A 15,817-nucleotide genomic window follows, 5' to 3' on the forward strand; every position below is an offset into this window, starting at 1 on the left:
ACACGGCCGGCGCAACTGAAATACAAAAGAAATTGCAAAGCAAACTCAGCTAAGGGCAGAGGGGAATCAATAAGTGTTGGTTAATGTAACTACTATTAAACATGCAATGCTGAAAAAAATAAGGAGGAAGTGCTGAGAAAAATGTCCTGTTTAATCCTTCTCCCTCCTATGTCTCTCCAGATCAGTTTCTACGGGGCAAGAAGCTGCCTTACCATTTTTCAGTCAAAAACACCCTTTTTGCAGCAAGTCACAGTGACAGGGCTGGGGGCAGAACCTACTCTTGGTCAGGGCTTTGCAGAGCTCTGCTTGAACCACGAGATAACGCTCCGTTTTGAGTGGTTTGGTACACGTGGGATAATTGAATAGGCTCCCTCTGCAGTGAGTAACTCTTGCCTTTGTGTTTGAATACTTGAGGAGCATTTTGACTTCTAAGTATTGCTGCCATTTAGAAACACAGCATGAGAATCAGACTGTTAATGCATTACTTCGTGCCATAATATGTAGTAAAACTCATGGTTTCAATTTCTCCAGCTTCTCCCCGTCAATGCCTAAGGGGAGTCCTGCTGTTCTCCATCGCGTTACTACATTTCCCTCCTTTTTTCTTCAGCTATGGTAAATCAGAAACAAATTAAAAAGAGAGGGATCAGAAGATATCAGACTCTTTTGTTAAAAATATGCATATATTTAAGTTTTCCTTTTATTGTTACTAAAGTTTTGCAGCTGTGGGCAAGATAAGACATAGGAGGAAGCCAAATATTTTACAAAATATCTGCCAGAGAAATTCCTACCTGTAAACTACTACATGCAGCCTCTGCATTCCTGTGTGTCCGAGCCCAGTGAAGTCCCCCTCAGAAATACTGAACATTTTAATAATGCCCTAAACATTTAAAGCAGCAATAGATATGGAGCGAGCTTTAAAATGTTTCCCTGAGAAGCCAAGAAACAAAAATCCCATTTTACAGATGGGTAAGCAAGTAGAGAAAAGTTAGATGATTTCCTCCAGGAATCTCGTCATGAGAAAGGTGGTATTAAAGTTACAATGACCCTGATTTCTTGGCATCATTCAAAATTGGCCGTGACCCTCTAAAGCCCAATATACAAAATAAAATTTTTGTAGCAAATCAGAGCAGATTAGATCCTTCAAAAGCAAAGCACGAATGGCAAGACTACTGTCTGAGAAGGCATAACGTTAATTCGTTGTCAGCCAAGCCTTTTTGTTTTAACAAGTACAACTTGGTTTGTTTTAAATAGCCTTTAACACCAAGTAGTTGCATGAATGCACTCACTTGCAGTATCTGTAGTCCTGTGGATATGGGTCTCCTGATTTAACTATAAAGCCTAAGAAGACTCGACCTCTACGCAGAGCTCTTCCTGCAGCAGCTAACGGTCCCCCCCTCCTCTACTCAACTGTCTGTTTTCTCAAAGGTTGTAGGAGCTTGTGTATCTTTAGCATTACTGATTTGCTGTCCATTTTCATTGAAATTAGCAAACTGATTTAAAAATTAAGCTGAAGTAGACAGACAGACACCCAGCCATTTACTTATATTTCCATATGAAGACCACGTAAAAGAGAGTAGGAAATATACTTTCAAATTTCTGTATTAGACCCACAAAATGAAGAGTATCAGGCTTTATCAATCTGCACCTGTAGGGCACAGTTACTGGCACGCAGAAATATATGTTAAAAAGATTATCCATAATGTATAGAATTTTTTTTTCAATGTAATGACAAAACACAGATGAATGATACTCAACAGAATTCAGCAAATTCAAACAGGCATATGGAAAAAATGTGTCCTTGCAAAACATTAAAAGGATCATTTGTACCTGGTAAGCCAGCTGTCCACTGATGGCAAGAGCCTTAAGGTCTCACTTTGCTGCAAGTGGGTTTGGAAAGTTGTGCTAATGAGATGTAAAAATGCCATTATGAAAGGGCAGGTCCATTTTTATACCCTGCACTCGCGTTGATATACTGACTCCTTGGAGCAGCGGACATGAATCTTTAGATGTAGCAGCAGTTTAAGCCTGAATTGCTAGGTCTTATTCAAGTTGCCAGCTCAGCCAAGGCCTTGAACCTGCCGAAATTCACGCAGCAAGATGAGTTTTGCAAAGAGCTCAGCTTCTGTCTGGGCACCAGAACATTCACTGAACTCCTCTGCAAACGTGGCCCCAGCAGAGCGGTCTTTGAGGCGGTGGAGGAGGGGACGCAAACCCAGCATCTCGCTAGCCAAGTTGTAAAACGGGAACGCTGCTGTGCTTCTGTTTGATTGATTTCTCCCTCTTCTTCTGCAAGTCCACTCAGGCTCTGAGCACTTCAGGGCAAAAAGCCCCCTCGTTGTCTGTATGCATATAACACAAGGCGCAAATGCTCTGAGTTCGGTCCAGACTTGTAAGCGCTACTTATAGATTGCTAATATAAGTAATAAAAAAGGAGTTTAAAAATAAATGGAAGGGGGAGGGGGGAAAAAAGGGAAAGCAAATTCATTCCATAATCCTCCTCATCTTCCTAAAAGAATAACTTCCCACCCGCCGGCCCGCTCAGTCCTGCTGTACAGCTGCGCGGCAGTGCGCGCTGTACACACCAGACAATGAGACACAGCACAGAGTTTGAAGGAGCCAGTGTGGAGAATTGCATTTAAATTAGGAAGCCAAAGGAATGAGCTAATGAAGGTCAACTCCACAACAACAGGGTGGTAACAGGACATCTTACAGCACTGGTGGGGTTTCTCCCTGCCCCATGTTAAAACTTGGTATGAAGTGTTAATTTGTCTAAGGTTAAAAAAGAGTATTTGTAAACAGAGAGTATTTTTAATGTGGTGACTTTTGATGCTGGGCATCTTTCTGACCTACTGAACTTCAGTGAGAAGAATTATTCTCAACAGAAATCTAAACCAGCTCCTCCACACGAGTCAAGATACATGCTGTACCCCTTTGCAAATAGAGGAGAGTTTCAGCAACTTGTTTTTAGCCCTCAGAAGCCAGATACTGGATCATAAACTAGACTTTGGCCCAGGACTAAATGTTTTTCACCTGCATTTCTAAATAATACCTTTCTTTTATGGGAGGTGACAATTCTACGCTTTTGGATAGCAAAGACATAATGGCTTGTAGGATATCATGAATAGCCATGGATCTTTGAAAGGCTATTTAAGCTGTAATATTAGTGTTCCCGAGGCAAGCTGCGGCTCAAGCAGGCAGGCACCCAGTAAAGGCAGCTCAGCAGGTAAGTACCATCACCACGGACAGAAGACGGGTGAAATACTATAGGTGAGTACGCTGTGGAGAGTTTCCTGTATTTCTGTCAAACTTCAACCAAGGATCTATATTGCTTCGGTTTCTGCAACAGAAAGGCTTCTGGATACGGAGAATAAAGCAAAGCCTTCTTTCTTCCCTTTCTTTGAATCTCTATATAGTCTCACATAGAGATAACGTCTGCATATTGATTATACTTTTATTATCACACAAATCCATGTATTTCTGAGCTCTCCGGGCTTCCCAAGATGAATATCCTATTCTTTCACATAACGGAAAGACTATGAAATAACATTCAGATGTCTGTTTAAAAAGAAATGGAATTTTTTCCGGTATGTTGGTGACTGAGTAATGGTCACGATTTGCTCTCTAGGCAGGGCCAGGCTCACTCCAGGCATCCTGGGCCCTCTCGTGGCTGTTTTGGAGAGGACACAAAGTACTTTTCCTTTCAGTAAGTTCTCACTTTCAGAAAACTCCAAGACATGTTCTCTTCGGGCCCTCCAGATCTCAAATATTTTCCTTGAATACTGCTATGAACCACAACATTTAGTTTCAGATCCAAATTTACTTGGGATTTAGGGGTACTTGGATTTTTTTTTTTTTTGCTTCAAGCTAATGACCAATAAAAGACTACTTCAATTCTAATCTTTTTCCCCATCAAAACAGTTCAATATTTTAAAACTTAAGTCTCTAAGGATGGCATATGATTCGGTTTCTTTACAGATGCAGGGCCCTGCTGCCCTCCAAAGAGCCCCAGGGGCTTTGCAGACAGAAATGCATTCCCATGGGTAATGGATGCACCCTATATAATCGCTTCGGTTTGCTTTTTGATACATGGGACTAAAAGCAGATGAAGCATAAATCTTCTCGTGATCCAAATTGCTGGCAATTATTCTATATGGCAGTTAATTCATAGAGAGGTCTAAGAAAAAAACCCCAAACTAAGCCTAGTTAAAAAAAAAGAAATTACAGATAAACAGATGGTTTTAAGAGACAATACACCTGAAGAGGTTACAAAAAAATAGACTGCTTAAAAAGATCATCAAGAGACCAAATTGTTTAGTCAAGGTTAATGAAAGTTAGGATATCGTGGCAAATCCATGAGGAAACAGATCAGATTAAGTGAGCAATTACGGAGATAAAGATTGTAAAATGCCGGTTATTTCAATCTTGTAAGAATCCCTTGGTTTTAGCACCGTCTTAAATTGTCTTTAAAATGCTTGTCATGCATTTTGCATAAGGAGTGTTTCAATCAGACTTTGAATGGAATGGCTTGAAAGCAAAGGATAAGAAAATTCACCTGAAGCCGACACTTGGTTTATGATCAGGATACTGCATTATAGCTGTGTGTGTTAGGAAATTGTGAAGCTAATGCTTTGGGGTAGAGCAAGAAAAAGCTGCATTTCCCCACAAAAACTGTACTACTCCTGGAGCGTTTCCAGAAACGTCAAGAGAGCAGGCTACACTTTCACTAACTGCCACTATTATTTTATTATAATCAAACCATTATTGTTCATAACAGCTAAATTTTGATGGGAAATAATTTCTTGTTAATTATGTAAGACATATAGTTTAAAAATTTTCATTGTTAGCAGTAAAACCCAGTATTTTCTGAACCTGACAACATGCTCTAGAACAGCATAATTACCACTCAGAGAAATTATAGGTAAATGAGCCACTTACATTTGAACTCGATTGAAATGGATTCTTGCCCTTTTTTCTGCCTATTCTCCCTTATTAGAAATGCTTTAGTCAAATGGTTGTGTATTATTTTAGTGCATCATAGAAGCTGATTCAATTAAGGTACTGTGGCATCTGATTTCATTTTTATAATCAATTACGTATTAACTTGCTGAAGGTCTATTTCTGACCTTGACTTCCAAATTGCGATACAAGAAAAGGAAGTGTCCAGGAGTCAACACATCCCCCACTGCACGCTAACTCCTATGTGAGTATTTAATAACCATTAAGCTTATGACTAAAACTTGTAAATTTAAAGGAAAACAAAACCAAAACCCCCAAAACCGCAGCAATTTACTGCTGCAGATGATCAAGTTGCTGCACTACAGTGGTGCTCAGTGCCAGTAGCACACAAACCTGTTTGGACGAGGTCAAATGCAGACTTTGGGTTAGACTCTCTTTCCGCTCTCAGATGCTGATCTTGGGAACAGTCTTATTCTCGATAGCAGGCACTATCGGTAAAGGAAAAGGGTTAAACTTTTTAATAGAGCGTTTTCTATCAAATGCTATTGGAAGGAGTCCAGTTTTTATTTTGAAGTGCAAAAAAATCCACCTGTTGCATACAAATGTCATCAATAACAACGTATTCGGAGCAGCCAGCTCCTGGACACAATAATGGCAGGATCAGGAAATGCCAAAAGGCGCATTTCTTCTGGTCTGAGAAACTCTCTTGGAGCCGGTTACTCTATGTGCAATTCCAGCATGCTTAAGGCAACGCTGGGGTAAGCGAACAACTTCCAAATCTGATTTAACTATTAAGAAAGAAAAAGGAAAAACAAACCACAAGTTTGTTCTGCTTAAACACTTCCGAGGAAATAGCTACTTTAAGGTAGATGGAAGTTCACCTGCTTTCCTGCACTGAAGTTGGTATCTCCAGCTTCATTTCCAGCTGGCCATAGAGGACATTTCAGTCAACGCAGCAATTTTTTTTCTACTTTCTGGAAGTTATTTGATGAAGCAAGGCTGAGTTCAATACATGCATTTAAACCATCCCTCCCCCATTACTATGAAATATGCTAAGAAAGGGGAGCTAGTTCATCTTAGCACAGTTATAGAATAGATTCTACAAATAAAGGAGCTTTCTGTTAAATATTAAAAATAAAATTACATGCTGCTTTCTGCTCTACTTAAAATTTTAGCGAGGATAAACCCTGAGGTGCTCAAAACCATTACATAGAAGTCCTGTCTTTCCATTACCTTTTCTCTCTAGACTTATACTGGCTGGAAAAAGTTCTGGATATTTCAGTTTTTCTTTGGCAGATCTCTCCAGAGTACTTATTCCACAGTAATATTTCAAAATTGACTGTAGAAAAACCAAAATATCCTAGGTGACCCTTCTGCAGTCTTACGTTCTTAAATTCCCCATATATTAATCTTGCAAGTATAATTTATGATGAGTCATTAAGATATTTTCCATTTCAGACATTTAAATATTTAAAGATCCAGAGGTTGGCTGGTATAAGATTTGAGTGCTTAAATTATCTCTTTCCACTCACTCCACTTATCCCGCATAGCGGGCCGGTGCCTGCAAATACTTTCACCTTTCCTAAAGGAACATTTCCATTTGAACCGAGGCGGGTACTAGTGAATGCAACTTCTGCTGCACTGCGACGTGGCCTGTTAGAATTGCAAACTTATCTGTAATGTATTTTGATTAGGAAATGATCTATGTGTATGTCAGACTGGTGGTGGTTTGAGAAGAAGAAAAAAAAAAAAAGAGAATGTGTCCTCAGGGAACCGGGAGGTTCCGGCAGTGCTTGCAGCAGAATCACAGAATAGTTGAGGTTAGAATTTCTCGGCACCTGAAAAATTTTACCTGGAGGCCTAATGCAGTCAGAGAAGAACACCCACGTCAGGACCAGCTACAGCAGTAGCCAAAGCAAAGCTGCAAGAGAGCTCCTTTATCCTGAATACAACTGCAGGATTCCCAATAAAAAAAAGTTACAACAGGAACTGTGGCTGCTAAGAGAATTAAGCAGATATACTGGAAACCAGGGATGAGTTGTTCTTTCTTTTTGTCTAGACAAAGACAATGCTTAAATCTCCAAATCATCCATCTCGGCTTTGCTTTTGCAGTAAGGACAATGGCTGGAAAGGAACAAAAGCTAAACTTGGACATACTTTTGCAATTCTAAAGAAATTGACCTTTTCTTTTTCCCCCAGAGCCCACAGACAGGGTAACTTGCTAAGTTTATACATCGAATACAAAAAAAATCTGTTCTTCCTTCTGTTTCACAGAAGTGAAGCTCTGTTGCAAAAGAGAAGACTTACCTGGAACAACAGAGTGCTCTTTAAGCAAAATATATTCTTTATACCGGGCTAAATCAGGTCAGTTAAAAAGGCAAAAAAAAATTATTTTTTTTATCTGCAAGAAAACGTTTATTCTTTGTAAACCCCACAGAAAAAAAGAATGCAGCCAAGACCAAGTATTGAACGAAAATTGTGCCAAAGTAGGCAGCAAAACGGGGGAACCTCAACACAAAAAGTCAGTGACAATATTTCATGTTTTGCACAAAGATGAAAAACCTATGACATTTCTGAGTAACACTTTTATGGTGACAATTATACAAGATGATTCAAAAATGCAAATGACAGCAACATGCACACCTGGCTAAAGCTAGAAGTTTTATCCCAAAAGAATATCTGTGATTAAAATGATAAAACTTTAATACTTCTATTGACTTGCATGTCCTACTTCATTGGTTTTTTTAATGAGGCATACATGCCAATTAACATGAAACTTTAAAAAAAAAAATTATTTTCTTTTAAGAAGAACTTTGTCCTTCCAGAGTCCACTGCATGTTTGCAAAATCATAATGTTGGGTTTGTAATTCTGCTGGTTTCCAATGCAATTTTGCTTCCCACCCCTCCAATCCCCACCCTCAAAAAAATCTGAAACACTTCAGAAGTTGCCAGTGCAAACACTTTCTATCAATGTATAATATACATTTTAACTTAAACTCTTGTGCAATTTATGAGTTTCCTTTAAAACTCCTTAAAAACTCCTTGGCACAACAGCTGAAAAATATTCAGCTCCATTTAAATTGTCAAACACAAGGTGATATAAAGTGTAAATCACAGTTGAATAAAATAAAAAAACCCAGAACTGCAGCTTTTATTAGCCAGCTTTACAGTCTCTTGTATACAGTACATTGCACAGTTCCGCCTTCACAATAACGCTTCCTGTATTAATATTGTGCCTTCCACGATGCAGTATAATCAAGGCAAGTTACAGAACACTGCTGAGTTTATATCAAAAGAAACAGAAGATGTAACCTTGGTTTATAATGAACATCCAAATTACCATGTACAATTTGCAGTAGACTCTGTAATGAGCTTGATATATAAGCTAGATGACAGTGAAGGGGGAAAAAATAGTTTAAACTATCAAGTTTCCTCTTGAAATGTCTTTTCCCAAGGCACTGTGAACAAGACTGTTAGCAATTCTCAATGACTAAAAACACCAATGGGAATATAAATATTTCACACAACAACCACCGTCACATCATCATCTATTCTCTTATTCTTTCCCTTAAACAACGCCCCTGAAATTTGTTTGGTCCTTTGAGGGGTAATCAAATTATCTTCTGCAACATCACATATTTGTATTTAATACATCTATAAATCAAAGCTTTGTTAGATTATTTAACCCTTTCACTGTAAAAACTAAAAGTTTTTCCTCACTATTTCTGAATGAATCTGCAAATTCAACTTGATTATTAAAAAAAAAAAGAAGAAAGGGTTCAAAATCAAGCAAAGCCCTGTATTTTTCAAGAGGAAACCATGCAAGAGTACATAAAAAGGCAAAATTGGCTACTTGAAAACCAAGAACTGTTTTTAATGCATTGGCCAAGGAAAATAAATTGCAAAGTTCTGTGAGGTTTTCTAAAAATTTACAAGAAAAACTGATGGGCAGTTCTAGTCAATCCAGATGTTCTTTTATCCTGTTTTAAATGACAACGAATACAGTCTCACACAATACAATTTCATCTTGACTGCAAGAGACACTCCTGTGTGATGCCTTCAGCATGACAAAATTACTGGGCAAAAAGAAAATTGGCATTCATTTCTTCAAGGGCTGATAAACAGAGGCATTGGGATCAAGTCCAGAAGGGCTGGTCTCCACAAATTTGGAAGAGTAATGTGGGGAAACAGGACTCAGAGTGCTGGTGGCTGCAGTGTATGTTATGCTGGGCATTACTGCCATAACTTCTGCAATCTTCTGTTTTAGGTCCTTGATTTCCTGATCTTTTTGAATGATTTGCCCTGAAAGCAGCAAATAACATCACTTAGAACCAGCAGCATGTTTTTACCCTCCATCACCTGTTCAATGATAAGAGCTGTTGAAGCGAAACACCCAGAAGACATTCAGCGCTCTAACACGGCATCAGTAAAAGCACAACTCGCGTAACTCCTGGTTTGTCTTGAGGAACTACGTTTAATTACCTCTAGTTACCAAATAACACAACTAGACGCAGCACAATTAGATTTTGCATTGTTTGGATTCACAGCTGCACCGTACCGAAAGATTATTTCTATGGCTCAACTTTTTTCTGTACTTCTCCATTCACATTTCACAAGCACCTCACAGGAGCACAAGTGTTTGCTTATCAAATGGGTTATTTATTTTCGAAACTGTCCTATTCTCACCATTTTTCTAAACCCCCTTTATGCACAATCACAACGTCACTACTGCAATTTATGAAGCTACGTAAAAAGAAACACCGATGAAACGAAACAAAAAAAATTCTCACTCTAATCAAATTTTCCTGCAACCAAGCAAACTTCTGCAAGGAAATTAAACGGGTACTAAATCAAAAGGTTGTTTAATTTTGCTTCATGGTTTGCACAGCTGAACAAAGGACAGACAGTCTGGGCAGGGTTTTACAGTCTGGGCAGGGTTTTATACTGGCTTCGTGCTCCCTCTGGTGGCTGCAACACCAGCCCAGCACGGACACCAGGGTCCACGCTTACCTCACCAGCGTGAAGTTTAAAACAGGTTGGGTTATTTACCCCCCCCCAATTTAGGTTGTATTTACTTCAGGGGTATTAAAATATTATTAGGATTCAAGGACAGGGGCTTAATACATGGCAACTATTATTTTATCTTCTAGCTCTTTAAAAGAAGTTCTCCAGCTTTAAGATAATGGTTTATAAAAATGTAGAAAATCATCATAAATTAACTTAAACGCCCATCTTGACGTTTATTGTCTTCAGTTTAATAGCTTGGGGAGATTAGGTCAGTTGATCAGCTGGATTGCTTAGGCTCACATTCACAAAGCTGTAACAGACAAAAACCCACTGAAAGCTGAAACGCTGCATGGGGACTGTAGCCCACCCCTAAACAAAAAGGTAGGATAGTCTCTCTGTCATATTTTCACTATTTCAGTCAGTGCTACGTGTTGAATTAAACTATCCCGTATTACCTTGGGCAATCTCAAGCTGCCGTTTTGCATCTCCTAATGCAGAGAACAGATCCAGCTTGATTCTTGTCTCTGCACTCAGGCTGTTCTCTAAGTGCTGTGTTTTATCCTGCATGGCTGAAAGTGCTGACATTAACACCTCCGTATCCTTCTCATTTTCCTTGTACTTCCGCAGTTCCTGTAGGAGTAATTAGGACAAATGTTACTCTCATCGACTTTACACATGAGATACACTGAGAAGTCTTTCTCTTCCCCACAGCACACCACTGGGCCTGGTATTAATACTGTAAAATTAAAATGATGGTTAATTAAGGACACTGTAATATTACCTCCAGTAATTATACATGAACATCATACAAGTGATTAAAGCCATATGGTACAATGCATAATTACAGTGTGGTGATCAAGTACCATTTACTCTGCTTCTCAGCCCTCTATCATCTGTATCGAGACCCTCCACCCAGAAATCCTCCTCAGCACTTCCAAGTGCCAGCTAAGCAGCTGCACAGTACTCTTAGCCGAGCTGTGGAATACGAAAACACTTCCCACAAGCAAAATGGCTAGAATGGGGACTGATCTCTTGCTAGACCGTTTAAAGTGATACTAAATAAGCTTTTTAAGCTATTTCAATTGGCTGATGAGAGGGATTTCTTTATCTCAGAATACTTCCCACATTGAACCTAACTGTACTGCAAACCCAGAAATTTAGAAAAGAGAAAAGGAGGGAGCAAGTATTCTGCACATAAGAGACAGGCACCTTGTGGTGCCTACCTGGAAGTATGCATTAACGTTTTGACTAAGAAAAAAAGAAATACTATACACAAAAACAAGTTCTATACTTTTAAATGAAGAAACAATAATACAACAGGGGAAATATTAATGCCTGTAACAAAAAGCTTCTCTAACACTTGGAAGATGGTAGTAAAATTAAAGAGCTTGATTATAGCTGGTTTTAATTATTTGAAAACCACGCTCATATTCTCCATGGATAAACCACACTTGTTTTCAAGGGTTTGGTAAAAACAGGAACAACAAGGCTGCATATGTTGTTTGGAAACAAGTTCACAATAACACCAGGTGGATTTTGAAGTGTCTAAAAAAAAAAATAAAAATCGCAAGACATTAAAAATACATATTCATGCAAAATGTCAGTTGACAGTCCGAGTACATCTTTAGGAACAGACATTTTAAAGGTGTAAGGTGAACTTCAACTCACACATTTGAGCTCTTAAACTCTAACATGCCAGACAACGTCTGCTACAAGTCTACCACAATGTACTTTCAACATTCAAGCACCTTCACCAAAAAAAAATATGTCTGGCCAGTGATTAAGACTGCATTGAGTAAGCAATCTTACTTGCTAGCAGTGAAATTTATAATGATACAGACTGGCAACAAACTCCTCACATTAGACAAAAAAAAAAAATGTTCTTGAGGGGATTATATTCTCAGCCTACCCAGACCATTGGTTCGGGGAAAAAAAATTCTAATAATTTAAACAATTGAGTGATGTGGAGCTGAGACTATTAACCTTTCTCATACACACGTTCTTACAAAGCCTGATGCAAGGCATGCAAGACAGACATCTGAAGAGCATAATTCTTGAAGGTGTTGATTGCCTTTTATGTAGATCCCCCAATTTCAGAGGGCTGAAAGCACTCATTGTGATGTTGATCTAAGCCCCTGGTCCTTTCTCATTACCTGAACTTTCATTTCTAGTTCTCGTATCTGATCTTCTTTCAGCTTTATGTCAATTGTTAGCTTCTTGCACTCTGTCTCCAGCTCTCGGATACGATTTCGTAAAGTTTCAGTACATTCTCCCCTGCAGAAAAAACATTAAAAGAGAATAAGATGAAATAAGAATGAGGCTGTCATTCCTGAACTGTTTAGAACATGAAAATTAATATAAATATTGAAGGATAAAAAGAGGAAGCTAACTTTGTTCTTTTCAGCAAGAGAATTTCCTTTATGGCAACAATGCAAAAAGCTGCAAAAGGTTACTCAATATTATGCCTCAAGTATTAGGAAATTTGGAATATTTATGAAATATGGAGAACAGAAGAGCAGAAATAATTCTTTTTAGACATTTGGAGCACTGCAGATTGAAGTCATCCACACCTGTGCCATGCTTTCATCTCGAAAAACTTCCCACCTATACACCTATGTTACTACTGAAACACCACTGTGCTGAGCACTGGTAGTCATTGGCTAGAGCAGAATATTTTCAAGATGCAAGATCAAGACAGTATTTTGGCCAACGTCGTTGCACGAATCCTTGATTCACAGTCCCCACAAGAAAGGCGATGTTCCTTTTTTTAAAGCAGGCTGACCCATGCAGGGTACAACATCTCTTTGTTAGCACAACCGAGGTACAGCAGATAATTTAGAGCCTATTCATCCTTTACATCCTGTAAATGTAATGTATGTGAGTACTGAGACTCATCTTCATGGAAGACGACCTCCTAGTCCTCCCACTGCCTTAACACAAATAAACCTCTTAACACAAATAAAGCTTTTTTTAAAAAAATCAAATACAGACTACTCCTTTATGTTCAGAAGGGTGCAAAGTGCCTCCCCCAATACCCCCAAAACACATTTCAGTAGCAACAGCTACATTTCAATAATTTTCTGGAGCTGAGCTTGCTTCTGGGGTAGAACAAAGTACCTTGTAGCAGCAGCAAATGCGACAGCACGTGCAGCAGTTGCTTCTTCCAACTTCTTTCTTTTCTTTTCTTCCATTAATTGTTTTTCTACAAAGGCTCGTGCCTCCTGCTCTGCCTTTAGTTTCTTCTCCAACTGGCTGATCATTTGTTTGTCTTTTTGTTTCATTTGTACAGCATTGTGTAATCTGGAAGGTAACAAGTATGGGATTTAATGGATGATTTTACTTACTAAAAATAAATTGCTGTCAACGGTCCCAAAAGAGTCTTGCTGGATTTGCAGACAAGTGTCTCAAATTTTGTAGAGTCTTGGCATAATACTTCCCCTTTACCAGACTACAGTCATCAGCAACTAATTTACACAGTTGTGTAGAAACACATACTTGTTCTGAAGCAGTTCATTTTCTTGCCGGAGCTGTCCAATTTCAGATCGAATTCCCCGCTCTGTGTTAGTCAGAGAACTGATCTGACTACGTAGCTCCTGTTCGATCTGCCTGCTTGCTTGCAGGTCAGCCTTTAACTTTTTAATATCTTGTTCCAACCTAAGAAAGACAATTTTAAAAGACAATTTCAACTTTATTTCCCAGTTACCCAAAGGTTCAAGCACATTATATAAAAATAAGCAGAGTGAACATCGTAACATCTGCCAACCCCCTCAAACCCTTGATTCTTAAAATAATAAGCTCTCAGAAATTATGTCTATCCTTGCTAAATAATAATAATAATGTTTTATACAGCTATACATATATAGCTCTATGTATAGCTATACACACACAGTTCATAACCTCCCACAGGAATTTCATTTTTCTCCATGCACTGCAGAGTCGTAAAACAAATCCTATGGAATTATATTTTTCCTCTTCAAGCAGAAGTGAGATGGATAAGTCTGAAGTTGTAAACAAGGACAGATGCACATATGAACAAATTTTACTTTTCTCAACAAATTATGGGTTTCATTTGTTAGTTATAGCTGAGCTATAGAGCATACTGCTAAATTCTCACCTAAACGGTTTTTTTCTTGAAGTACATGATGTGCATGTTGAACAAAGAGTACGTGTTAAGTCATCCACAGTTCAGGAGTCAGTAAATTTAGTTTTAATTGCTCCTGAACAGAGACCATCTGCTATACACTTAATTGTAGCTTTAGAAAGTTCTCGAAGGCTCATGCAAGCTTATTAATTAAAGTATTTTCAACCAAAATTGGTTAAATAACCCCCAAATTTCTAAAGAGAGGCCCCCAGCTCACCTTAATTTTCTCCCCTCATTTTCAAAATAAGATTATTGATTCTTAGAATAAAAACACATCACAGGTGAATAATCAACTTTTTTTTTTTTTTTATGAGCACTGTGTTACATACTTATTGAAAGCAAATATGCCTCTCAGTCATTCACACACAATCCTCATTTGCTCTGTCAGTTATTGATTTAAGTTTTTAAAGTGTTCATAAAGAAGATGAAGATGTTTTTATTTCCTAAAGTTCCATACAGAATTAGTGGTAGTCGAACATTAAGACTTGGGGAAAATAGTCACAAAAGCCAAAATGAACTGCCCTTATTGACATTCACTAGCGCAGATGAACGGTTATAGCTTTTTGTCCTCATAATGAAAACACTTTTGGGCTTCAGTGCAGGAAAATCTCAACCTAAAATGCTACTGAGAGATGTAACGATATGAGGCATAAGAACAACCTGTGTGAATGAATCAAGAGGTTAAATGTGGAATCATCAAGCTTATGGAAATTCATAAAAGTATGTCTGTAATAGGCTAAAACTGCACCGAAGAGGTCTACTGGGTAAATTAACAGCAAGAAACAGCCTATAAAGGAGCGTAGTCTATAATTCATTCATATAACTCAAATGCTCAGATCCCACTTTCCACAGCTGTACTAAGCTGTCTTTCTAGTTATACTTGAACTGCCCTACTGGTAAGATGAATTCCTTTTAATATAGTATAAATTGTGGTCAAATGTACCTTTAAAAAGAAAAAAAACACACCCCAACTTACACTTAGTAGGCAAATGGTGATATGCAAAGCAAATACACATTTCATATTGAAGATCACAAATCATTTCAGCACCTTGTACTCTGTTGTAGGAGGAAAAGAATTTGCAAACCTAACCAAATATTCATTCAACCATGTAACCATAGCACACAAACCAAAAATGGGAAAACCCATCAGCAGACATTATTAGGTATGTATTTTCATCGTGTTCAGTATGTTAAGTGATAGAGCTGGACAGTCGTTGGGTGATAACAGTTCAATTTGATTTTCCAATAAGCAGTAACTAAATGTTTTAGAGCAAACTTACTAATTGAAGAGTAAGATGCTGCAGGAAGCATTAACAGACTGTTGTCTGCTAACAGCTGGTTGGTTTTAATATAGGCTTTCAGAAATAGGTGAAAAAATGGTTGGTAGGACAACGTAAAGGAACGCACATAAATCACACACACTTTACACTGACAAGTACGCATAAATAATTTCAACATACATCCCTAAAATAAAGTGATAACTGTGAAAATAAGACAGCTGTAAATAGCCTTTTCCCTATAACTAAGACCATGTCAAACTTGCTCAAATAAGATATACCAGGATTTCTTTTGGGTATTTAGTATTCCAGGAGAAGAAGCACTGATTGGGTAAAGCCCAAATAAGTCAGAGGTGCTGGCACAGGACAAGCTTAATTTGTATTTTTGGCAACAGAGTATTGACATTAGTTCAAACTTCTTAAGCCATCTGGTTCA

At 38.2% G+C, this 15,817-nt stretch overlaps 1 protein-coding gene across 1 annotated transcript in view; it reads right to left on the reverse strand.

Moving 5' to 3' along the window:
• Positions 1-8,083: 8,083 nt before the first annotated feature.
• The window catches only part of TMEM57 (transmembrane protein 57), a 32,009-nt gene continuing 24,275 nt past the window's right edge, over positions 8,084-15,817 (reverse strand). The window contains exons 7-11 of the mRNA XM_009332182.1: positions 13,459-13,617; positions 13,081-13,263; positions 12,117-12,237; positions 10,419-10,593; positions 8,084-9,258 (exon numbers count right to left, since the gene is read on the reverse strand). Of these exons, the coding sequence (XP_009330457.1) occupies positions 9,056-9,258; positions 10,419-10,593; positions 12,117-12,237; positions 13,081-13,263; positions 13,459-13,617 (841 nt within the window). The 3' untranslated portion in view covers positions 8,084-9,055. The remainder of the gene's footprint in view (positions 9,259-10,418; positions 10,594-12,116; positions 12,238-13,080; positions 13,264-13,458; positions 13,618-15,817) is intronic.

The sequence above is a fragment of the Pygoscelis adeliae genome, unplaced genomic scaffold (assembly GCF_000699105.1).
Source record: "Pygoscelis adeliae isolate BGI_AS28 unplaced genomic scaffold, ASM69910v1 Scaffold359, whole genome shotgun sequence".
In the NCBI taxonomy this organism is placed as follows: domain Eukaryota; kingdom Metazoa; phylum Chordata; class Aves; order Sphenisciformes; family Spheniscidae; genus Pygoscelis; species Pygoscelis adeliae.